Here is a 24,202-nt window from a genome sequence, read left to right as displayed (position 1 = left end):
AAGAGTTGGCCTCTAGCGGGCAATCGATCCAGGGAGGAAGAAATGTGGCCTCTTTCAACCCAAGCATACAGAGAAAGGCATCTATTCAAGGGGACGTGCAAGCCATCGCCTGCTGGCTGCCCTGTGCACGGTCATGAGCACCCCTCCTGGAGGGGAACAGAATACTTGGGCCCCCTGCACCATCCAGGCAGCCCTAGCATTTCTGTTAGGCTTTCAGATCATGGAAGGAGGGTAGAGGAGATAAACCAGCAGTGTGGGGCCAGTTTGGGGCCAGCAGTGTGCAGAGGAAAGATGTCAGTGAAGAGAACAAGCAGGTGTCCCGTACTCCACCCCTGTCACCAGAGGCCCTGCCTCCATTCGTGGCAGGCCAGGAAGACGGACGGCTCTGTCCCAACCTGCGGTGTGAACCCCGTTCACTGAAGAGATTGACACTTCCTGGGCTGCAGTTGTAATTTGATGATCAATCATAGAAAGTCGGAAGTAAATAAATACAACCTTTAGAAGAGAGAGAAAGAGAGAATTGTTTTTATGGTGTCACTTCTACTCTGGGCAGACCCAGGAGAGTTGGTGATTCACAAACAGTTGGATCTGGGCCTCCTGAGAAGGTTCTAGAAAGGGATGGGGAGCTACAGAAAAATCACTACTGGGCCCCCAAAGGCACCCAAGCTTCTCAACCCTTCCTAGGCTGGGAAGTGTGTCTATCTTCCTGTCTCTACCAAGTGATGGAGAGGATATGAAGGCCTCATTTCCACATGGCTTCTCTTGTTCAGTAGAGTTACCCAGACACTGTGATAACATGGGGACACACACGCCAATGTCTTCTGGGACCTGCGAGTAATGGTGGACTCTAGGATTGTAACAGCAGATGGGTAAATTAGAACTCATGTCTCCCAGTTGACTGGGACTGGGTGTGATGACAGAAGGGGGACTTCAACCCATGAGTACTGCCTCCTCTGCGCTGAAGAAATTGGGAAGAACATGGTGGAGGGGGCAGAGGGTCAAGATGCAGCTCCCTCCCTCTCCCCCCCTCCCCACCTTGAAGCCCCTTCTTATGAATTGGGCCCTCCCGTGCCTCTTCAGTCCATGAGGCATGTCTACAGACAGGGGGCGCTGTTTGGGTTCCACCCCAGCTTACTATGCCATGCAAGAAGGCTGATCTAAGGTTCCCAAGCTTAGGATTCTTTCTTTGTTTTACAAAAGAAATTAGAGATCTGTCTTTTGATGTGAAATCTCCAAAGTATAGATATTGGCAATACACTCTGATTTGTCAATACAGTCTATTTTTTCCCCAAAACGCTCTGTGAGCTTTGCAAATCTTACTTAGGTGGCTGAGAGCTTAGAGCACACAATTCAGCAATCCCTGTTCATCAGGTAGGCAAAGTGCTGGAAGTTCTTGGAGGGGTGAGTGTGTATATGTGTGTGTGTGCGCGTGTGTGTGCACACACATGTGTGGGACTGTGATTTGCAGGTGAGACCAAGGTGCCTTGTCACCCACTGGAGAGTTATTTGCCCCAACTTGGCAGCTCCAGCTGATGCCTGTGAGAAGGAGCTTTCCTCCCTCTTGCCATAACCATCAAAGCTCTCGTCAGCCCGTGCCTCAGGGAGCTGTGACAGCCTCATTACTGCTAATTCATCTTCACTTAGGCTGATTTATAAAAACTGGGTGGGCGCATAGGAAGTTTGATTAGCAACATTATGTTGTTTGCCATGACGGGCTCAGAAAACTTAGCTCAGCTGTGTCCCAAGGGGCCTGAGATAAGAGCAACTCGCTTTTTTTTTTGGTTTTGTTTTGGGTTATGTTCAGCTTCCAAAATGCTCCGCACCCCTGTGGTAGTCCCCAGCCTGAGGTGCGCTCAGAGGGGCCCCTTCTCTGTCTCTCCCTCCCTTCCCTTCCATAAGTGCGTCTTTGGGATGCAGCATGAGGACTTGCTATTTGTTTAAAGAAAGACTTGAGGTAAAGCAGGCCCTGGTCACCTACTGTCGGTAGCCGAGTGACCCTCCTGTCTACAGAACCCCCTTTCATGTTTGTGGCTGGTGAAGAACTGTGAGGGTTTGGGTTATTTGAACTGAGGATACTGAACAGCAGATCCAACAATTCAGCCCTTTCCTCAGACTCCTAGAGAAGAAAGGGATAGGGAACCTTCAAAGAAATTGCTTCCAGAAGCAGCAGCATTCTACCAGACGTGAAGGCCCCTGCCCATAATCCTAGGGGAGGATCACTGTTCGAGGCTAGGCCAGGCAAAAAGTGAGTGAGACTCCATCTCAACCAATAAAGGGTGTGGGTACTTCACACCTATTGTCCTGGCTGTGTGGGGAGCATGGAAAGGAAAATCACCGGCTCAGCTGGCTTGAGCAGAAACACAAGACCTTATTTGAACTAAAGCAAAAAGGGCCTGGGGGGTGTGGGTCAAGTGGTAGAGTGTCTGACTAGCAAGCATGAAGTCTTGAGTTCAAACCCCAGTAATGAAAAAAAAAAAAAAAGAGGAAGAAGGAAAAACAGCATCATTCTTCAAAGCAACCTCTGGCCCTCCGGATGTCTGGGAAGGGTCACCTGTGCACGGGTAAATGACCAGCAGGCGATGCCTTTGCCCATGGCAATGGTCAGAAAAAAGAGAAAGTCAGGCTAGATAAACAGCCAAGTGTGGTGGCTCATGCCTCTAATCTCAGCTACTCAACAGGCAGAAATAGAATCATGGTCCAAGGCCAGCCCAGGCAAAAGTGTGAGCCCCTGTCTAAAAGCCTAAAACGAAAGCCAAAAGGGCTAGAAGTGTGACTCAAGTGGTAGAACATTTGCTCAGCAAGCCTGAGGCTCTGAGTTCAAACCCTATATAGGAAAGAAGAAAGGAAAGAGGGAAGGGATTGGGAGGGAGGGAGGAAGGGAAGGAGGAAGGAATGAAGGAACAAAGGAAGGAAGGAGGGAGGGAGGGAGAGAGGGAAGAAGGAAAGGAGGGATTGAGAGGGAAGGAAGGAAAGAAGGAAGGAAGGAAGGAAGGAAGGAAGGAAGGAAGGAAGGAAGGAAGGAAGGAAGGAAGGAAGGGAAGGAGGGAGGGAGGGAGGGAGGGAGGAAGGAAGGAAGGAAGGAAGGAAGGAAGTTCAATTGTTGTCCATTTCTGTGAAGACGGTCCTTGACATATGAACACTCACAGAAGTAGATGGTTTGGGTTGCTTTTGGGAGAGATACTCTCAGAAGCTCCAACATTATTCTCCTTTGCTGACTTCATTTCTCTGAAGACTTAGATACTGCTGATGTCACTAGTGACCAAGATGGTAGCTGTCACCTGGTGTTCACAGAGCCCTCACTGTGATCCAGACAGAGCTGGGTAGGATACAGCTGAGGACCTGTCTAGAGACCTTAACTGAAATCTTGCGAATGGAAACTTCCGGCTCTGGGAGTCATTTCCACATTTCCAGTCTTGGTTTTCTTAATCTGTAAAATGAAGAGATTAGATATTTAAGAAGTTTCACTCCTACTGGGTTTAAGGTTAGCCCGGAGGCTCTTGTCTTGCCCAGAGGCTATGCTAAAGGCTGTTTCTTCTCAGTCTATCTTCAAAGAATCCCCCTAGGAAGGTGGATGGCTGTCTGAAGTGGAGACTTGGCTATCAGGTTCTGCCCCAACCACAGGGTTCAAAAGCACTGATCAAATAGACAGCTGTTTTTGGCAGATGCCAGGGTACACACTGAGCGAAGATGACCTCTGTCCGAGCTCACAGATGCATGGGAGGGGGGATAAGACAAGACTGGGCAAAAGCAAGCTCCAGGAAGGAGCATGTGTGGGCAGCGAGCCATTGGAAGCAGCCCCTTCCTCCTGTGGTCCCAGACGGGCAAAGGAAGGTATGAACAGGATGCCCTTAGGACCCACATTTTCTGTAAGTCCTTGGGCTTTGCAGCATATGTTCAGACGTGCCACATTTCTTAGATATGACAGGTCTCATTAGTAAATCCTATGTTTCTTTAATTTTTTAGTTTTTTTGTTATCCTTAAGTAGTTGTACTTAAGCTTTTCCAATGAACAAAGCAGTTCATGAGTACACTATATCTTGGTCAATGTCACCTCCCCCCACCCCCTCCGCCTCAGGAATGGAGGTGTCTCCTAGCCGTGTGTCCTTAGAATTTACCAGAAAGGCTGCAGGCAGGACCTTTGTCTTTATCAGTCATCCAAGTAGGGCTTCCCTTTCTCCGAGGTTTAGTGGAGACGGTCAGGTTTACTGCAACTCTGCGAGACAGACACCAAGAAGACTTCAAACAAAGCCACCTACTCCTTGCCCTCCAACATCCCAGGGCTTTTCGCTGGGGAATTGTTGGGAAGTGGCATGGCATGAGTCATGACTGGCATCTCCGGCACGGGCAGAGGACCAGGGGCCACGGAGCAAGTGGAGACTGCTGTATCCACCTGCAGGATCCTAGCTGCCGCTGACTGAGTAGCCACTGCATGCTGGTTCCTTCCTAAATTCATTTTAGGAGTAATCCAACGAGGAGGAGTTTGCTCATCTGCTAAGGAGCAGGTTTGATTAAAAAGAAAAAGATTTTGGTATAGAAAATTTCAAACAGATACAAAAGTAGAAAGGAAGGATGTCATGAGCCTCCATGTATATCTGTCACTCACCCAGCTTCAACAACACCTCATGGTCATCTGTATACTGGACCCTGGTACCATTCTCAAGTAAATTACAGACATCACATCCTTTCACCTGTAAACATTTCAAAGTGTATATCTAAACAATAAACACTCAAAAACAATAAACCACCCTGCCCCTGCTAACAACTAAAAACGTGTTCGCAGTCATTCCTAACATCATTTAAAAAAAAAAATCCTGCAGTTCAAATTCTCAATTGTCTCAGAAATGTCATGGATTTTTAACAGTTGGCTTCTTTGAATCAGGATCCAAATAAGGCTCACTCTATGCAATTGGTTAAACCAGGACTGTAGTCTCTTTATTTGAGAGTCACCCCACCTCCTCCCGCTTCTTCTTCTTCTTTTTTTTTTTTCCTTTTCTTTGCAATTTATTTTTGGAAGGAAGCAATGGTTTGTCCTACAGCCTTTTCTGCAATCTGGGTTTTGCATTTTCTTGGTAAGGCTTTACTACCGATTTGGTGTTGGTGATCCTGACACCAACTCGGTATTTATGTGGGAGTCAGGTCAGCTAGGAAAGAAATGCTCTCCCCTCCTTCCCCTCAAGTGGCCTGGGGGATGGTGTCTTCTGGAGACAAAGAGTGGGAGACCCAAGGAGAAAGGCTTCTGGAATCTTCCCAACCATATGATCCTAGAGCCTGCTGTTATTTGAACTAGACCCTGCGAACAGGGCAGTCTGTTCATAACGCAGAGCAATTTTCTACCAAATAGCCAGGACTGTTTTCCCTTCTTCTAGAGCAATAAGGCTCAGGATCTGTCTCCCTCTTGACTTTCAAGAGTGTGTTTTCTCACTTCTTTCCTGAAATTAAAGTAAAGGTCAAGGAGGCTGGTCTGAGACCCCGGGGCCCCCTCCCTCTCTCAACTATGCTGGGGAGGGGAGGAGGGGGAGGGGAGGTTGACAGCTAAGTAAGCTGCCGCCTCCTTGAGCTCCTGTGACCTTCTCAGTCAGCACCCCCCCTCCTCCGGGGTGGTGGGGGGGCTGCTTTCCTTTGTGGAGGGGGTGGGGGGAGAATTGAGAAGGATGGAGGGGGGAAAAAGAAGAAAAAGAAAACAGTAGCAGCCTGTGGGCTCTGTTCTGAATTTAGAAACCTCCGGAGCAATTTCTAGCAATTTCTAGAAGCTTCTTCCTCCCGATCCTGTTCTCTTTCTCAGGGAGGGGGCTCAGGGCCCCACCCCATCCTCTTGCTGCCCGGCATCCCAGGCCTGCCTTCCCTTGCGCAGCAGCGCGAGCACGTGACGGTTTTTTAATCAAAAGGCAGAGCGCACCCCGAGAACGGCAGCGGCTTAGCAGTACTGAGCCCTTCTCCCGGCCCTCCCACACTGAGTCACTCCAGCGAGCAGTTAATTAATGTGTGGCACTTTGACAGTTTGTGAGGAGACGTTTTGTACAGAGCCATCAAAATCCACAGGGATGGGGGGGGGGGGTGGTTGTCAGGCAGACAACCTGCCTGCCTGTGCAGACCAGGTGAGACTGTGAAGTGGGGTCCACCATGGTCCAGGCCTTTCGGGGGGGGGTGTTCCATCTTTCCAGAGGGCATCTGGGCCACTGGGCCACATTAGGGAAGCACAGGGAGGCGTCGGGGGGCTGAGAGCTCCTGTTACTGTCAGCTGCCCTCTCCCCCTGCTTCCGGCAGGTTCTAGAGCTGTGGCTGGGTAAGGATCTGTGGGTGTTCTCCCCGGGGGACACCTCCCTCCCTTCTTCACCATGCTCTGCCCATGAGCTGGGCGCTGATGACGTTCCCGCGCTTACTGGGATGCTGTAGTCTTGGCTTGGTGCTGATGCAACCCTATGGCCCCCAAGTCATCGTGGCTGCTGTAGAACCTCGGGTCGGTCCCCCCGCCCCCCTGCCGCTCCCCCACCCTCCCATGTGAGCCTGCAGTAGCCCAGAAGCCAACTCCACCTTTCCATCCTCCCTTCCCACAGAGTGCGTGCTCCTCGTGCTCCAGTCCTACCTCCCACCTCCCGGCACGTCCCACGCCCCTGCCCTCTCTTTACCCCGGGTGCTGACACGATGGTCCATTTTGTCTCTGACAAGCCTGGCCTCCAGCCTCAGCCTCCACAGTGACCAGGACCAGTAGGGGGTGGGGGTGGGGGTCCTCAGAAGAGGCAGCTGGTTCCCCATGAGAAGGATCTGGGAGGAGAGATGGCTGTAGGGTAGGTAAGCTCCAGGAATTGGCTGGCATGGGTGTCTCCCTCGAGCGAGATACTAGCTCCATGGACAGTGCTCCGACCTGCAATTGCCAGGCTCTGTGTTGGAAGGCGAAAAGGGCAGAAGAAATGAGGCGATGTGATTTTTCTTTTTTTTTTTTTCTACTGGGTAGCTCACAGTTTGGTAAAAATCACTGATACTAAACAAATAATTAGACAAGTAATGACTTAATTATACCCACACTAAGTGTTACCCAGGAGCAGGAGGGTTCTGAAAGCAGCAGAAAGGAGCCCTTCAGGAAGATCGTCCTGAAGGGAGTGAGGGAGAAGAGAGAGACCCACCAGGACCCTGGGCCCCTGAGCCCGAGCAGCAGGACTGAGCCTGGCAAGGAAGTGGGGCCCAGGATTGTAGATCTGATGACTTAGGAGGTCTTAGGAGTGTCCAGGAATAGCTTTTGCTTGGTTTGTAAGATAGGATGTGAGGCTTGAGGCTGCTACGGAAGGTTTGACTCAGGGAGCAGCGAGAGAGAAGAGATTCTGAGCAGATGACAAAAGAACCAACCTCAGGCTGGGCTACTGAGGCCTGGGATTTGGTGGATGACTCTGGGAAAAGCCAGGTACGGTCAGAAAGCACGTCTGGGCTCTGTTTCTGAGCTTCTGTGAGCAAGTGCGTCCTGCTTGTTCCCTGCCACTCGAAGGTTGGATTCAGTATATTTGGAGTGAGGGATGGGGAGGAGGTGGGGTCAGAGCATGACCTTCTGCACTTCTACTATGGAAGTCTCTCCCACTTCCACAGGGCAGGGTAGATTTCCCCACTAGCCTCCATCTCTCAAGGTACAGACCTAGACCCCCATAGCAGGGTTGAGTCTGGGGCTAGGGAAGGCATTCAAGAGCCCAGGAGAGAGGGTGTGTGTGTGTGTGGACAGAACGCCAGCCCAGCTAAGCAACTGCAGCCTTTCTGTCCACTGAGAGAAGAATTCAGGCAAGATGTGAACATAGTGGATGTGATCGGGATGTTTATTATACCAGAAATATGGCAGAGAGAGAGGAGACTGTGGCAGGATGCTACAGGAAGATGACACTTCCCTTCAACTTCAGTCATCTTCAAGGGACAGAGGTGAGCATGAGGTACTCAGTAGAGGAAGAAGTGGGGACTGGGGATGAAGGTATGCCTGGTTTAAGAGTTTCCGTGACAGTTGATGCCAGGCTGGTCATCATGTCAGGTTCTGGAGAAGTTATTACCACTATCATCAGGGGAAGGGAGCAATCTGGTCCCAGGAGGTGGCTTCTCTGGTTCCAGGGATCAGCCCGATCATTATGGGTAATTGTCTTCATTTGTGATCATCTGTCCTGCCAGGCTCTGTGATTTCTTAAGGGGGTAGTTTTAGCCCTTGTCATAAAGATGTTATTGATCAGCCCTGTCTTTCCTGGAGCCCTAGGTGATTGCAAAGTGAAGGTGGCAAGCAAGGTTTCAAACAATGACACACACACACACACACAATGGAGGCAGAGATGTCAGGCACAGACTTGTTATAAATATTCTCCCAGTAGATGGAAAGGAAGCCATCTCTTAGGGTCAGCACAACAGCTTTTGGGGGGCCTGAGTGCTCGCTGGGATTGCCTGTGAGAAATTCCTATGCCTAGGTCCAGGCTCCAGGGCAGGGGTCACTGTGAGTCAGGAAATGTTCATGACAACACTGTCTCTCAGAGAGCTTTCATTCTCACCTCCATTTTAGGTTCCCTTTCTTCCTGGGTTACTGTTCCTCATCAGTGCGAGGAGCAGGGAGAGTCAACTCTGCCATGTTAACAAACCCCTCGAGATAATCAGCTTGCAGACAAAAAGATTATCTTGGCTCACAGTTTTGGGGGTTCCAGTGAATGACGGATTGACACTTGCTCTGGACCTGCGCTGCATCCCTGCGAGCGTATACAGAGAAAGAAACTGCTCACATCGTGGCACCTAGAAAAAACTGGAAGAGGAGGGGTCTAGCCTCAACATCCCCTTCCAGGGTCCACTTCTCAAGACCTCACAGGTGGACGGCTCCCCCTCCCAGAAACTTTCCGCCATCTCTCAAGGACATCTTGTTGCAGGAGAAGAATGTAAGAAGAGGGCGTCGTGCCATGACTCTTTTCGCCCCTTGGTGGGCAATATTTGCAATAGATTCAGGAGAAAGGCCCTCTCCTCCTCTGCCGCCACAGCCTGGTCCTGTACCTGGAGTTGCCTGGGGGTGCTGAGCCCCAATCCCATCCCCCCACTTCCAGCTCCAAGTCACCCCACCAAGCTGCTTTTCAGATGCAAATGTGAAGTGATTTTTTTTTTTGCCCTCCCTCCACTTTTTCATTGAAATGCTTCAAGTCTCAGAAAAGAAAAAAAAAAAACCTGACGTGTTTAAGACAGCAGTGTCTCACCCGCCTTCCAGCCTGATAAGGGATTGTTAAATTTTAATTAGACAATTAGATTCCTTCAAGTGCCAACCAAACTTGAGAGGAGGCAGCTCAAGACTGAAGCTGAGAGCACAGCTCAGGAAGCAGGGTGCTTAGGTCTCTTGCACCCCAGTTCCTCCAACCCCACCTCCCACCTCCCCGATCTGTGCCCCCCACGGAACAGAAAGGAGAGACAGACAGAGGGACAGAAAGGTAGGTGGAGGGAGCAAAGAGAATCCGCTTCTTGGACCAATCCACTTTCCTCCGGAGTCCCATGCACACCCAAACACACTGACCTTTTTGAGCACTCCACCCCGAGTCTGGGACTGAGGGCCGCCACATCCCTCTCTTTCTTCTGGAGAGAAAATGTCGGGTGTTGACCTTGAACCGTGAAGCCTCAAAGCAGCCTTTCTCCTTCCCACATACCTGACACACTTGTGAGGCGCTGTCCCTGTTACCGGGCCTCAGGGGTGTGCTGGGCCGATCAGCCACGGTCTCTGCACAGCCCCTTTCTGTGCTCTCCGTCTCAGAACCCGGGGAGTGGGATCCCCAGGATGCGAGTACTCCATGCCCTCCTCTCAGCACTTGGCAGCTGAGGAGGGAGCTAATTTCCAAACTGGGGTGCATTACAAGGAGCAGGAACATTTGTTAGACTCCAAGGACTAATGCCAGAGGCTGCTGGGGTTGATGGTGCCTGACTCAATAGTCCTCTTGGCCTGGTATTTCCGTATGCCTTGTCTCGCTCCAGACATCTTGTGGGGAAGCTCTGCTTTGAAGCTTCTAGAAAGCCCCTGTTTAGGAAGGTTAGAGCAAGGCTGGATGTTCAGGGAATCCTGATGGAGGGAGGAATCGAGCACTGAATGGCTCCCTGCCCGCCCCTCCAAGTGTTGGAGATGGACCTTGGCACCTCGTGCACGCTAGGCAGGTGCTCAACTTCTGAGCTGGATTCTTGGCTCTGATTCTGAAAGCTCTGTCCCTCCCTCCCTTTCATTCTTCCTTCATTTTTTTTTCTTCCTCCTTTTATTCTCTTTGGTTGAGTTTTCTGCCAGTGTATAACAGTAGATACTAGGGGCAGATGAAGGACAGATGGTTTCTGGCACTTGGGTGACCTGGAACTTGCATGTTACCCACATACATGGCTTCTCCTCATTCCCACCTTCCACCAGGGTGGCTGAGAATGCACAGCCTCGGGGGGGGGGGGGTCCGGAGCACCCAGGGTGGGGAGGACGCATGTCGCAAGCATCTGTCTGACAGGTGGAATAGGAAACAGTCACTGCCACTCTTTGCAAGCTTAGGGAAAAGACAGCCAGTTCTTGGGTGGAGCCTGACAGCCGGGCTCAGTTGTCCATCTTTCTCCCAGAAGACACCATTAAGAGTCCGCCTCGGCAAGGGCTGAGATACCCCAGTGGCTGTGTCCACTGTGTTTGGTGGTTGCCAAATGCTCCTTGATTAGGCTGTGTGATTTGAAGCTTTTGGAAGCTTTTATGCTCAAGGCCAGAGCCACCTAGGGGGGCAGCTGGAGGTGGCATCTGACCGAAGAAGTTAATCTTATTTTGTAATCTAAAATCCATGTACTTGTTTGACAATGGGTTGGTTTTTTTTTTTTTTTAAGGAATCTTATTCATCTGAAAAATCTAGGCCTGCAAAAATAATTCACCTTGGGTTTATACAGTTAGCCCCGGCCCCAAACAACAGCATCAAAAATTCCAGTGGATGCAAGGTTGTGGGTGCTGTGTGGTTTGTGGTCTTGCCCCTACAGAGTCCCAGAGTAGTCCCGCACCTCAGCTGACTTCTTTGGAGTGAGGGGCAGTGCAGAACACAGGGAGGAGCTCCATGCTACCTCCCTGAGAACCTTCCCTCTGTCCCTCACAGGGCCACCAGCTCTGGCCAGGTTAGACAAGCTTGGCCAGGGTATGGCAAGAACTCCCGCTGCCTTCTCATGGGATACCCCTTGGAACCCAGTCATCAGTGTAACCCAGGAGCAGAAGGACAAGGGGAAAGGGATGGACAGGGCCGGAGGGCGGTGAGCCTGGGGCTGGCAGATTTCCTCCAGGCCTTCTGAGAAAATGTCATCAGAGAAATGCCAGGGAGGCAGTCTGTTCCAGCCATCCTAAGATGCACGGGACTGTCACCGCAGCTTCTATGAAATCAGGATGCGTTTTATAACTAGCCTCATCTTAGAGCTGGGCTGGGGTTTGATGCCGTTCCTTTTCTTTCCAAGTGTTACATAAAGCAATGGTGCATTGCATGGCCCATTGTGTTGTGAAAGCCTCTGCAATGGGATGATGAGAACTGCCATCATTGCCTAGATAGCAGGTGGGCCTGGAGAGCCGGGTCCTCCAGTCGAGGTGCGACCTGGTCCTGGGATTCGCTCAGGCCTGTCCTGCAGCCAGGACCCAGGGATCGGCTTTGCTGAATCAGACCCCTCCCACTACACACAGTCTCCTCAGCTGGTCTTTCCTCTGTGTGTACATCCCTGCCGTCTTTTGTGTCCATTATGTTTCCTTTTCTTAAATGAATACAAGTCAGACTCATTTAGAGCCCATTCTAATGCCCTCAGTTTTAACTAAAATTCCTCTTTAAAGTCCCAGTTTCTAAATACAGTCCCATTCTGAGGCACTGGAGTTAAAGCTTCACCCTAGGAATTTTGTAAGGATTACAGTTCAGCCCACACCCAACACCGACACGCAGCACCCGTGATGCTCTTGGGCTGAAGTATTTGTTGACACTTGTGAAGACAGTGATGTATGTTAACAGGTGTATTTCAAGGCTGGGGTTTTCTTCTTTGGTATCCTAGCAGAGCTTTGGACTCAGTTCAGAAAACAGCTATTGTACATTGCCTGCAAACCACAGAATCGGTGGCCAGAAATGAACAAGATTGTGTGTGTGTATGTGTGTGTGTTTAATCTGTTTTATTTTTCCATTAAAGAGATATGAGCAAGAGTGTGCAATCCTTGAGGCTCCCCCTCAGTGAAAAAACAGACCCACAAATGGGTTCTCTTCTAGACTGACTATGCAACGGCATTGCCAGAGACCTTAGGACAGGGTGAGATGGTCCGCGCTGGGAAGATGGCAGCAGGCATGGGAACGGGAGGATCTGAGCCACCCTCGCTTTGAGCGATGTGTAGGCACTCAGCGGAGATTTCCAGATACTTTCCTTATTGATTTGTGAAGTGGGGATGGTAACCAAAAACCTCAGAGAGTGCCTTCGAGGATAAACGAAATACTATATCCAAAATAACTTGGCAAACTCTCAAAACCCTTTACGAGTGTAAAAGGCAGGCTCAGAGTCACACTGTAAAAAGGAAAACAGATGCCCGGTTGGGTGTGAGAATAGAGAGGATGCGGGGAGACAGGGAGCTGAGGGTCCTGGCAGATGCCACTAGCTAGACCGGCAGAAGGACTAAGAAAGTAAGGGAGGAATGGGCTTTCTGGAGTGACTCTGCCTCCCACATAGTCTTCAGGCGTCAATGTTTTATGCGTGACAGGTTCAACAGATGCTGGCTGGATAAATGAAGCTCGGAAGCCAGCCCTGGTTGCCTGATCAATAGCCACACCCATGTTTACTGCTGTGTGCTCTAAATTGGGAAGAGGGGCCAGTTGGCTCAGTGGAATACAGTATCAGAGTCTTCTCCTGAGCCCCTTTGCTCCCTTTTCTCTGTGAGCACACCACTGCTAGCCTCCCAGAGCCCAAGGTAGGCAGGAATCCTGGAGGGGGTTCTGGACTCCTTCTCACCCTGTTCCCTCCATCCATCCCTCTCTCCTTCTCCTGCCCACACTTATCCTGTTAACTCCTAATTCTGAACACTTACCACTGTCCTCATTATCACTGCCTTCATTCTGTGACCGTCAATCATCTCTTAACTTGAATTAGAGCCACCTCTCTTCACTCCAAACTCTCCTCCATACCATAATGGCCAGTGATCTTTCCAGAGCCTAGTCCACTGGGGACCCTTCTCTGCTCTGAACCTTTCAGGGGCTCCCAATCTGATCATATCCATGTTGCCCTATGAGTATCCCTTCCATTTAATTTCCTCCAATCTCACAGCCAGACAGCGTTATTGTTCAGTCTGTGCTGTTTTCTCCTTGGCTGGAATATCACATTACCACCACCACCACCCATGCCGTCAGTTGCTTTAAGAACTCTTTGCTTCATCTCAGATTCTCCTCCTTCTGGAAGTTTTCACCCCTGGGAACTTCCATTGGATATATCAGTACCCCTTCATTTCTTGCTCAAATTCCTCCAATAGCCTTCCACTGGCATCCTGCCTGAGTCCCTGCCGTCCTCATTCCACACTGCCATCCATACCATCTCACTAAAAGATGGCTGTGATCGTGTGGTTCCTGCTGCCTTTAAGATCAAGTCTAGCTCTTGCCACAAATTTTAAAGTTTACTGTGATCTCACTTAAACAAGCTGGCTACATTGAGCTGGTGATAAGACCACCTAGACTTCTGCTGTCCCGAATATCTCTCTAGTCCTCCACCATGACACCTGTTATCTAATGGCGGACACCTAGTGACATCTATATGCATTGCATACACTGCTTCCTATGTTTAGACCCTGCCCTTTGGCTCCACACTCTTTACCTGCTAATCCCTACACATCTGTCTTTGGAATGCCACTTTCTCTAGAAAAACCTTCCTCAAATACCTAAGCAAGAATACCAATATCTCCCTCCCCGTTGCGTTTCCTAGTCGCTATGACTCAGATTTAATAGCTAAATTAATTGGGCAGTGTTTTTTTTCTCCATAGATCATGAACTGTAGAACCATGTATATTGTTTCTCCTGCCTCTGTTTATGACACAGTATAGAGCAATACTTAGCAAATGTTTATAGTATATGGAGAATGAATGAATAGCTGCTTGTGTTTCTACCACTAGAAGCTGGACTCTTGGAAGACTTGTGGCTGGGGCATGGATTATGCGTATGAGTGTGTTGAAGAAATGAAAGAAAGCTCAGTTCTTTCCAAGCCTACGTATTTATTATTATTATTATTATTATTATTATTATTAATGCTTTTTAAATGCCTATGTACTCAATCCTTCTACCGTCGGCAAGAACCTACTAGCATAAGAGTATCAGCAATCCCAACACTGGTTTTAAAACACATCTTTGGATGCATAAGCAAAGATCTCTGTTGACTCCCTGAAATTGGTGTTCAGCCCAGAGCCCCGTGTGGGGGGCAGTGGGCCTGGGAGGCCCTCCTGATCACCCCCTGTGTCCGTGTTTCCCGGCAGAGTCTTGCCACCCAGTGGCTCCGCTGCCCCGATGGATGCACTGAATCTGTCCTGGTACGATGATGATCTGGAGAGGCAGAACTGGAGCCGGCCCTTCAATGAGTCGGAAGGCAAGGCAGACCGGCCCCACTACAACTACTATGCTATGCTGCTCACCTTGCTCATCTTCATCATCGTCTTCGGCAACGTGCTGGTGTGCATGGCTGTGTCCCGAGAGAAGGCATTGCAGACCACCACCAACTACCTGATTGTCAGCCTCGCTGTGGCCGACCTCTTGGTGGCCACGTTAGTCATGCCCTGGGTGGTCTACCTGGAGGTAGGTCTGGGCCCCCTGCCTTGCTCTCTGCCGGCTCCAGGAGGCCCCTGCACCAGAGCCTGCATTAAGGCTTTCCGCTGGTTTCTACCAACACATTGCCTGCCAGTTCCCCAGGTGGTCTCTCCCTGTCCTCTGGGTTCAACTTTGCTCATTAAGTAGACAGATGATCTCCTTAGTAATCACAGCTACTACTTGTGGGGTGTTTTCTAAGTGCTGGGTCTTGTGTTAGGTACTGTAGGTGAGCATTTTTCCATACCATTTTAGGGTCCTGATTCTGTAACACATTTGCATGCACGTGCATACACACACACACACACACACCACTCACACACACTGAGCTTGACACGGAAGAACTCATGTGATCTACAGAACCTAGACCAAAGCAGGACTAGAACTGAGCCAATGGGTCTTGAACCTTGAGTCACTGAACTCTTCCAAGCTTAGTTTCCTCCTTGGTAGGAGTTCTAAAATGATATCCGAGAATCACTTTAGGTGATACCCAGATGATGCAGAGTGGCGACACAAAGAGGTCTACGCCACTGAGAAAGCTACCATGCCACTCCAGCTCCCTTAGGAAGGAGAGGCACAGAATATCACATAGAGGTGCAGGAGGGAGCACCAGCTTGAGTCAGGAGGCAGAAGCAGGGGCGAGGAGAAGCCCAGGACAAGGCTTGTACTGGAGTTTCTGTGGGAAATGCAAGACAGGGCAGAAGGAGAAGTTTAGGGATGATGTGATCAGAGTAATTCCAATGGTTTTGGGCTACTGGGTGTCCTTAGTTGCCTGGCCTTGGCCTTGGGATGATTTGGGACCGGGGGAAATATTGGCCTGGTATGCACAGCATAAAGGGAGTGGTTGACTTGAGTGTAAGGGATGGTCTGCTGGTTTAAGTAGTTAAATAGGCCCAAGAGGGGTTGTCTCTCCCTGGGAAGGCTACTAATAGAGCATCAGGAACACAGAGCATTAAGAAAACACAGCTCACAGTAGTTGTCCCTGTGATGAGCACATGCCAAATAGACAAGGTGTTTGCGTAGATGTGGGTTGTAACGCTCTTGGCACAAAGTGGACTTAGGTGGGTGGGAGATGAATGGCCTCCAGACCTTGACGGGCAGCACTGTTCCCAACTGCTCCCCACACCCCAGCTGGAGGCTCACCAGGTTTCCACAAGCCCCGCTTTGAGTCCACCCAATTGTCTTAGGGAGATGGAGCCGCAGTCCTAGGAAACGTCCCCTCGTGCTGTCTCCCCATCATGTTGCTCTGTCCTCAGGTGGTGGGTGAGTGGAAATTCAGCAGGATTCACTGTGACATCTTCGTCACTCTGGATGTCATGATGTGCACAGCAAGTATCCTGAACCTGTGTGCCATCAGTATCGACAGGTGAGCTCAGCCAGGCTGGCCCTCCCTCTTTCTGGCTACCCCATCTCTCCTCAGAGTCAGTGGTGCTTTACAGCTGGCTGTGTGAACATGCGTCTATTGTGTGGTGCGCGTGGGGAGGGGAGGGGGGAAGGGGGGAGGGGGGCAGCGGTAGGATAACGCAGAATAGCCCCTAAAGGGAGTCTATGGACAGTGGAGTCACCAAGAATTCCCAGATAGTGACTGGTATAAACGAGTACATTCTGATTGAAGTCTAGCACTTTTACTTCTTATCTGCCTGTGGGTAGATTGTGGAAGTTCTTAGAACTCTTTCATTTCCTAGACGCTGATGATGATAACATTGGCTTCCTGAGCTTCAGTGTTTGCTTTTTGCATTTTGTGTCCAGTACAGATCAAAGGGTCCCGGGGGCTGGCGGGTTGGGGGGGGGGTGGCGGGGGAGATAAAGGCTGCACACACTTTCCCCAGCTGGTTCCTTGGAGTTTTGCACTTATTTGCATATGTGGTGCTTCTAACACCTCATGGGATTGTGTGCGTGTGCCTATGCGTGTGTGTGTATGTGCTGGTCCTGGGGCTTGAACTCAGGGCCTGGGTGCTATCCCTGAGCTTCTTTTTCTCAAGGCTAGTACTCTACCATTTGAGCCACATTGCCACTTCTGGCTTTCACTTGAGTAATTTATTAGCGATAAGAGTCTCATAGACTTCCCTTCCCTGGGCTGGCTTTGAATTCTGATCCTCAGATCTCAGTCTCCTGAGTAGCTAAGATTGCAGGTGTGAGTGGCCAGGACCTGGCACAGGATTCTTGAAAGATGAAACAAGTTAGTTCATAAGAAGTAGTAGGTAGAAGAATGGGAAGGAGGATTATAAAATTCTCAGTGTTATCACTTTTCAGTAAATGATGGTAAAATCTCTTTATGAGGTTCTTGACTAATGGTCTGTCAACAAACACTTCTAGTTTCTGTGCATGTAGTACAGAGGTAGTTAGCATCATTTCAATATATAAAGACTCAGGCCATCACCCCTAAAGTCCAAGTGCAACAATTAAAAGGGTAGGTTTGTTACAGAAGTACAGGGTAGCTGCCACTCTAAGTGAATGGATTCCACCAACTGTCCCTGGGGTCTGAGTTTGGGGACCATTGGAAGGGTTGAGTATGAGGATCTGCCCCAGGTTTTGTTATTGTCTGTTACTGTCTAGCCCATATGCATTCTGGAGAGTAAGAGGCCTCTAGGCCTGCACCTCAGACTTATGGCCTCCACCCGTGCAGGTACACAGCGGTGGCCATGCCCATGCTCTACAACACACGCTACAGCTCCAAGCGCAGAGTCACCGTCATGATCGCCATCGTCTGGGTCCTGTCCTTCACCATCTCCTGCCCGCTGCTCTTTGGACTCAACAATACAGGTGTGTCTTGTCTTTGTTTTTCTGAGTTTCAGGTGGCTCTGAGTCCCTGGCACGGATATGGGTAGAGATCCAATGGGAGCTCATTTAACCAACTTGGATAGAGGCCAGGCTGGCTCTTTAGGGCCCAGCCCAACTCAGACTTGTTCCAGGTTGGGCTAGAAAGGCAACCATGGCCCAAGGCACAGCAGAGCTGGATGAAGAGTGAGGAAAATGGCTCAGAAAGATGTCTGGCCATTTTCAACTTTATTAAGTTGAAGCACGTCAGACAGTGTCACCGACCGCACGCGTGCATGCTCACACACGTGGCAGGAGATTGCTGGGCTTCCACGTGCCCCCGGAAATGGTATTTTTGTGATAAGGCCGCAGCTTGGTGGGCCAGCTGAGCCCGGGCAAGGCCGGAGATACCTAGAGCAGGAAAGGTAGAAACTGGCGAGCTACATCATCACTCTTTCGTGGGAGGCAGAGTCAGGAGCCTTTCCGACAGAAGAGGCCTAAAGCGCCTGCCAGTGTGGAGCCTCTTCTCAGCAGGGAGATGAACGATGCCGGTGCACCTCTAGAGATCAGAGCAAGCCAAAGCGCAGTGAAACCTTGAATGTATGTGGCACAAATTCCAAGATGCTAGGAGAGGCTCATCATACAGACACAACTTTAGAAAGCCTTGCAACACAGGACAGACAACTGGTAGACCTCAGAGTGAGCATGGAAGAGTATTGAACACATGAGCACACAGGTGACTTCGGTGAACAGGACCAAATTATCTTATTCCTGTAATCAAAAGGTAGCCAAGCTCCGCCCCCTCCCCCCACCAGAATACAAGAAATGCTAAAGTAACAGTTTATTCCTTTGAAAGTAATAATTTTCCTGTTTCATTTCTTCTTTTATTCTTCTATTCTGGCAGCACTGGGGTTATGAACTCAGTACCTACTACTTTGCTAGGTTGAGGCTTTACCACCTAAGCCACATCTCCAGCCCTGTTTTTGATGGCTAATTTTGAGATAGGGCCTCGAACCACAATTCATCAACTCTCAGCCTAACCAAGGAGCCAGAATTTTAGAATGAGCCACCAGCACCTGGCTTGTGTCATTTCTTCTGAATACTCCAGTGTCACTTGTGTGTTGAGGGATGACAACATCAACAATAAGTAAGCCCCTAACAAGGGAACCACAGCGAGGAGGAAACTGGGAAGCAGAGAACCCCAGCTCCTCATCTCAACAGGGAGGATGACACTGTGGCCCAGGGGGCCCCACTGATGCCCTGCCCACTTGGGCCTCTCTCTTCCTCCCAGATCAGAATGAGTGCATCATCGCCAACCCTGCCTTTGTGGTCTACTCCTCCATCGTCTCCTTCTACGTGCCCTTCATTGTCACCCTGCTGGTCTACATCAAGATCTACATAGTGCTCCGAAAGCGCAGAAAGCGGGTCAACACCAAACGCAGTAGCCGAGCTTTCAGAGCCAACCTGAAGACCCCTCTCAAGGTCCCATGATCCTCCCTGCTTTCCTCCAAGTGTCCCTACCCAGCCATTCCCAAGGGAGCTCATGCCATGCTCAGGTGGAGGCCAGGAGCTGGTTGAGGCCCACCCAGGAGCAGGGTTGAGGGCATGGACCTCAATGGAGAGACTTGAATGTCCAGAAAGGGTGAGGGACACATGGTAGGCACTTATTAGGAGACCTCCGCTTAGGGATCTTTGTGATTGGACACAGCAGTTCTTGCTTGAACCTTCCTTGGTGCCTCTCTTTATCTGCACTTAGCTTCCTCTTTTCCATGCTGGCTTCTCCTTCGTCACTCTTCCCTTCCCTCTGTCTCCTCCAGTGCTAGTCTCTATCCCTTCCACTCTGGCCCTGCTTCCCTCCCGGCATAGCTCCTGCTTTCTCACCTCTCCTCCCTGCTTCTCTCCTCACTCAGCTTCCTGCTCTCACTTTGTAGGAATTTTCCCCTCCACCCAAACTTCCCCATGAACCAGTGTGTGGGCATGGGAGGAACAAGAGCATTCAGATAAGACACGCAGGTTCAGATCTTGGCACTACCGCTTTGTGTTTTATTCTCCCCCACGCCACCCCCAAGAGACCCCGGGCATGTTGCTTAACTTCTGTGAGCCTCGATATCCTCATCTCTTAAATGATAATTCTAATATGGACTTCTCAGCGTGGTCTTGGTTTGATGTGAGATAGGACGTGAGCATGGGCTTATTAGCATGACGCCAAACCCTAAGCAGGTGCTCTACAAAAACAAGCTCCTTGGGTCCCTGCTCCTGCCCACCTTAGTGTCCTAGTACTGACTACCTCCTTTCTTGCCCTGAATGCCTTCTGTGGGCCCCAATCTATTGACCTCTGAGCCCCATTTCCACATCTGAGTTCTCCATGAACCTCCACTGCCTTGGCTTTCTGACCCCTTGCCACCCGGGCCCCCCACTGCCTCCTATGACCCGTATACTGGCTCGTTCCACAGGGCAACTGCACTCACCCTGAGGACATGAAACTCTGCACGGTTATCATGAAGTCTAATGGGAGTTTCCCAGTGAACAGGCGGAGAATGGTAAGTGTTCAGGCCAGGCATCCAGGACCAAGTCTCTCGGCCCTTAGGGAATCCCACCAGCCCTCAGCAGATGATCAAAGGAGAAAGAGCATCCTAGCAAGCCTGACTCTGCCTCAATTGAGGGCAGACCCCCTCCCCCCACTCCACACACTTCCAAGCCACAGTACCTGCATGGTACATGTAAAACCTTCAGAGAAGGGGCTTGGCTATAACCATATAACAAAAGTGGTTGTGATGGCTAGGTCCACTTCGCACACCCCTGCCATGTTCCTATTATCTCATCAAATCCTCACCACAACCCCGGGAGGTAAGTCCTATTGATCTTATTCATCTTGAGTTCCAAGAGGAAATGGAGGCTCAGAGAGTTTCGACAACTCGCCCAAGTCTAAAACAGTTAGTGACAGAGCACACACTTGAGCCCATGCCTATGGGTCTCCTTCATCCACTCCTGGGTTCTTGGCACTGGCATGAGCTGCTTTGTTAGACAGGCAGGTTCTGGAGCTGGAGGCCAGGGGCTGGGGGAGGCTGGGACAGAGCAGCCACAGGGGCCAGCAGAGACACACAGACCGAGAGTTGCGTCCAGGGGTGTGGACCCAGGACTGGGCCAATGATAGCCACATCCAGCTCCAAGTTAGGGGTGTTTCATCCCCTGGATGGGCAGAGGACAAGCCAGGGGCCATGGAGGACTGTGCACTGAGTCAGGTGAGCTGTCCTGGAGAGGGAGGACCCTGCCATTTGCTGGTACTAGGAAGGCAGGGCCAGAAGGAACTGCTTGTGAGTAGAGTGCCAAAACAGGCTTAGGATGGGTTCAGTGTAGTGGCCTACTTCTACTGTCCAGGCTCCTAAGCTGAGGAAGCAGGCCTGAGACCACCATGGCCCGGACAGGGGCGTTGAAGGAAAACTTGGGAGACTGTGAGTGGATCCATGCCAGGTTCTCTAGGTCAGCCCAGAACTGATGTGGGGCCCAGGGGGTGGAGGGTCAGCCTGGTCAGGCTGGTCAACCCGCCTGCGCATGCTGGTTCAGGTGCCTGTGGAGTAAGAGTGCAGGTTCCATGCTTCAGCCCAGCAAGGTCCATGGGGGTTGGTGTTGACCCTGTCCCAGGGGACAGGACCAAATGTCCTTCGGAGATGAATCCCTAGCAGCCAGCTTGCTTGGTACCTGGTACTTAGCTACCATCACTCAGGTAATTAAAGAGAAGTAGAGGGTGCTAAGTCTTCATATGACTTGTGGGGTTTTACAGCTGCCTAAGAATTGCTCTGGGAAGGAGGCCAAGGGCAGCTTCTCAGGGTCCTGAGAAACCTTTCCTTGCCAGTCCTTCTTGCCTTGCTGGCATGGTGACCCTGGTGTTTAGAGGAGTCTGCAGGAGGATGGACTGGACGAGGGAAGGCCAGGGAGGGAGCAGGTGAGCCCGGGGAATCTGAGAACCTGCCTGGCTTCACCCAGAGCTGTCTGCCTCTGGTGCAGGAGGCCGCCCGCCGAGCCCAAGAGCTGGAGATGGAAATGCTGTCCAGTACCAGCCCGCCGGAGAGGACCCGGTACAGCCCCATCCCGCCCAGCCACCACCAGCTCACCCTCCCCGACCCCTCCCACCACGGCCTCCACAGCAATCCCGACAGCCCCGCCAAACCAGAGAAGAATGGGCATGCCAAAGACCACCCCAAGATTGCCAAGATCTTCGAGATCCAGACCATGCCCAATGGCAAAACCCGGACCTCCCTCAAAACCATGAGCCGCAGGAAGCTCTCTCAGCAGAAGGAGAAGAAAGCCACACAGATGCTCGCCATTGTTCTCGGTGAGTTGGTTCTTCTGTTGGCCACAGCCGGCCTTGCCCAGTCTTGACCGGGAGAAAGCATCCTTCATTGTAAGTCCCAAACCTTGCCATGCCTTTTGGACCATGACTGGAGGGAGGGTCATGGGTCAGGCATTTTCTCACACAGAGGCCACACCTACTGACATACAGATGGACCTATTATTAGGTAGATTCTAGAATTGTGCCCATTTGATAGATGGACAAGCCAAGGGTCAGTGTAGTTCTGTGACTTGACCAAGGAGTTTCCAGTGGCTTGCACTCAGACCATCTGACTCCAGAGTCTGTAAACTTCATTGATCTGCTGTGATGCCCAGAAGCTCATAACAATGGACAGGTGGCTTTTCTCTGTCTGGCCTCCCCACCTGCAGATGGGGTTACTTCTCAGGGTGATTGTGGTTAGAGAAGGCATCTTACAAAGGCTTTGCAAACTAGCATACAGGGATAAGTGTTTCTATTATGCCTTTTGTGAGTTACTATTGCTATTAGGAATTGAGGAATATGTATTTCTACCCAACCAAGTCCCTGTAGGCCCCAAACTGTGAAAAAAAAATCAAAGGGGACCTTTGATTGAGGTGACCCTGTCCATTGGGTAAGACTTCTGAAGGAAATTCTGCTAGGAAACCATGTGATAAAGGTGGACTGGCATGGATGGTTGGGGAAAGAAAGGTGTGAACGAGCCAGCATAGCACCCTTTTGAGCACTCAACCATCCCAGGTTTTGAGTGACCAGGTGTGACTGTCCCCAGGTGATGAATGGGACCCAATCAGTTAGGAAGCTGCCGGTGACTGATGATGCAGCTGAGATGTCGCAGGGAGAAGTGGAGCCAGGCCCAGTGCTCTTGTTCACAGGGGCTCCATGCCAGCATCTTGCCGTTGTGAGAGGACGTGTCTCCTGCACGTGTGCAAGACCAGGGAGACTGGGAGAAGGCTGGAACAAGAGTCTGGCCATTTGGGGATCTAGACAGACTGGACTGAGATCTAGACAGATCTCAGCGGTGTCATTTAAGAGCTGATTGGCTCTGGGTACATTGGCAGAGCCATTGTGAGCTGAGAAATGAGATGGGTATTTAATACTCCCTCTCCCCAAACCTTATGTCCCACGTTGCCAGGAGAAAATTTCCTCCAACCTCAGCACCAGGAAATGTTCTCCAAGACAACTGGGAAGTATAGCCTTGGGGCGTCCATCCCTCCTCACTGACTCGGGTCAGAATGCTAACCTTTCTGATCTGTTTTCAAGCTATGCACCCATTTGCCAGATGCAGAAAAGTCTGACTGAGGCAGGTGAAGCCCTTCCCTGCAGGTCACCGCTTGAGGCGGGTCTAGCATCCAAGGCCAGGGCTCCTTGAACTGCTCCGTGCCTGGGTGTCCCCCTGAGCCGAGAGCCCGCCTCGAGCAGCCTGTCCCTGGCCTGAGGCCAGCCTGACTGTGCCCTCTCCGCAGGCGTGTTCATCATCTGCTGGCTGCCCTTCTTCATCACGCACATCCTGAACATACACTGTGAGTGTGACATCCCGCCGGTCCTCTACAGCGCCTTCACGTGGCTGGGCTACGTCAACAGTGCGGTGAATCCCATCATCTACACCACCTTCAACATCGAGTTCCGCAAGGCCTTCATGAAGATCCTGCACTGCTGACTCTGCTGCCTGCCTGCCCAGCAGCTGCTTCTCGCCTCCCTGCCCGGGCCTGCCAGGCCTCACCCCTGCAAGCCATGGGCACACGGGCCCTGGGGCGGCTGGGGGGGAGGGGGAGGGGGCTCGGCCTTCTGTTTGTCCTGCAGGCCTTGCAGTGTTAGCTTGGCTCTCTGCTCCTCTCTACCCGAACGCCCTGACTCCATCAGGGTGGGGCTGGGGAGCCAGGCACGGTGCCAGCCCTGAGGCTGGACCCACCCCGGCTCAGGGCAGCTCACAGAGTCCCCCTCCCAACACCAGGCCTCCTCTCCTTGGCACCAAAGATGCAGCTGCCTCCCTTGATCCTCCTCTGGGGGTGCTGGGGTCTGTTGGGGTGATGGGGGGTGGGGGGTGCAGAATCTGGCTAGCACTCCCAGTGGGTTGGGCTTGTCTGGTCTTATCTGCTCTGTACTGGGGGCCGAGAGTGGAAGGAGGGACAGGTCACTCTGCCCAGGACCCCTGTGGGGGAAAGTAGGATCTCTCCCCATCCCCCTTCTAAGGGAACGTCAGTCCTGAGAAACCCATGTAAATATCAGACCCCAGAGAAACCTAAGCCAAATATCCCAGCACCCACGTCAGCCCCGGCGTGAGCCTTCGTTTTCTCGAACAGTGGGTCCTTCCCATCCCCCGTTTACTGCTCCCCATGGCCATCTCCGCACCC

At 51.2% G+C, this 24,202-nt stretch overlaps 1 protein-coding gene across 2 annotated transcripts in view; it reads left to right on the top strand.

The window, feature by feature from the left end:
• The window catches only part of Drd2 (dopamine receptor D2), a 47,416-nt gene extending 23,559 nt beyond the window's left edge, over positions 1-23,857 (top strand). Inside the window, exons 2-8 of one of the 2 annotated variants that reach the window (XM_048340982.1) lie at positions 14,443-14,758; positions 16,024-16,133; positions 17,394-17,530; positions 18,816-19,006; positions 19,978-20,064; positions 21,530-21,857; positions 23,315-23,857. In XM_048340982.1, the coding sequence (XP_048196939.1) occupies positions 14,474-14,758; positions 16,024-16,133; positions 17,394-17,530; positions 18,816-19,006; positions 19,978-20,064; positions 21,530-21,857; positions 23,315-23,508 (1,332 nt within the window). In that variant the 5' untranslated portion in view covers positions 14,443-14,473 and the 3' untranslated portion in view covers positions 23,509-23,857. Of the gene's footprint in view, positions 1-14,442; positions 14,759-16,023; positions 16,134-17,393; positions 17,531-18,815; positions 19,007-19,977; positions 20,065-21,529; positions 21,858-23,314 lie in introns of those variants that run through there. The other variant, XM_048340983.1, reaches the window with a different exon arrangement.
• The last annotated feature ends 345 nt before the right edge of the window (positions 23,858-24,202 follow it).

The sequence above is a fragment of the Perognathus longimembris genome, chromosome 3, assembly GCF_023159225.1.
Source record: "Perognathus longimembris pacificus isolate PPM17 chromosome 3, ASM2315922v1, whole genome shotgun sequence".
In the NCBI taxonomy this organism is placed as follows: domain Eukaryota; kingdom Metazoa; phylum Chordata; class Mammalia; order Rodentia; family Heteromyidae; genus Perognathus; species Perognathus longimembris.
Note: the sequence above shows the minus strand (reverse complement) of the source record. Positions and strands in the feature narration are given on the sequence as shown.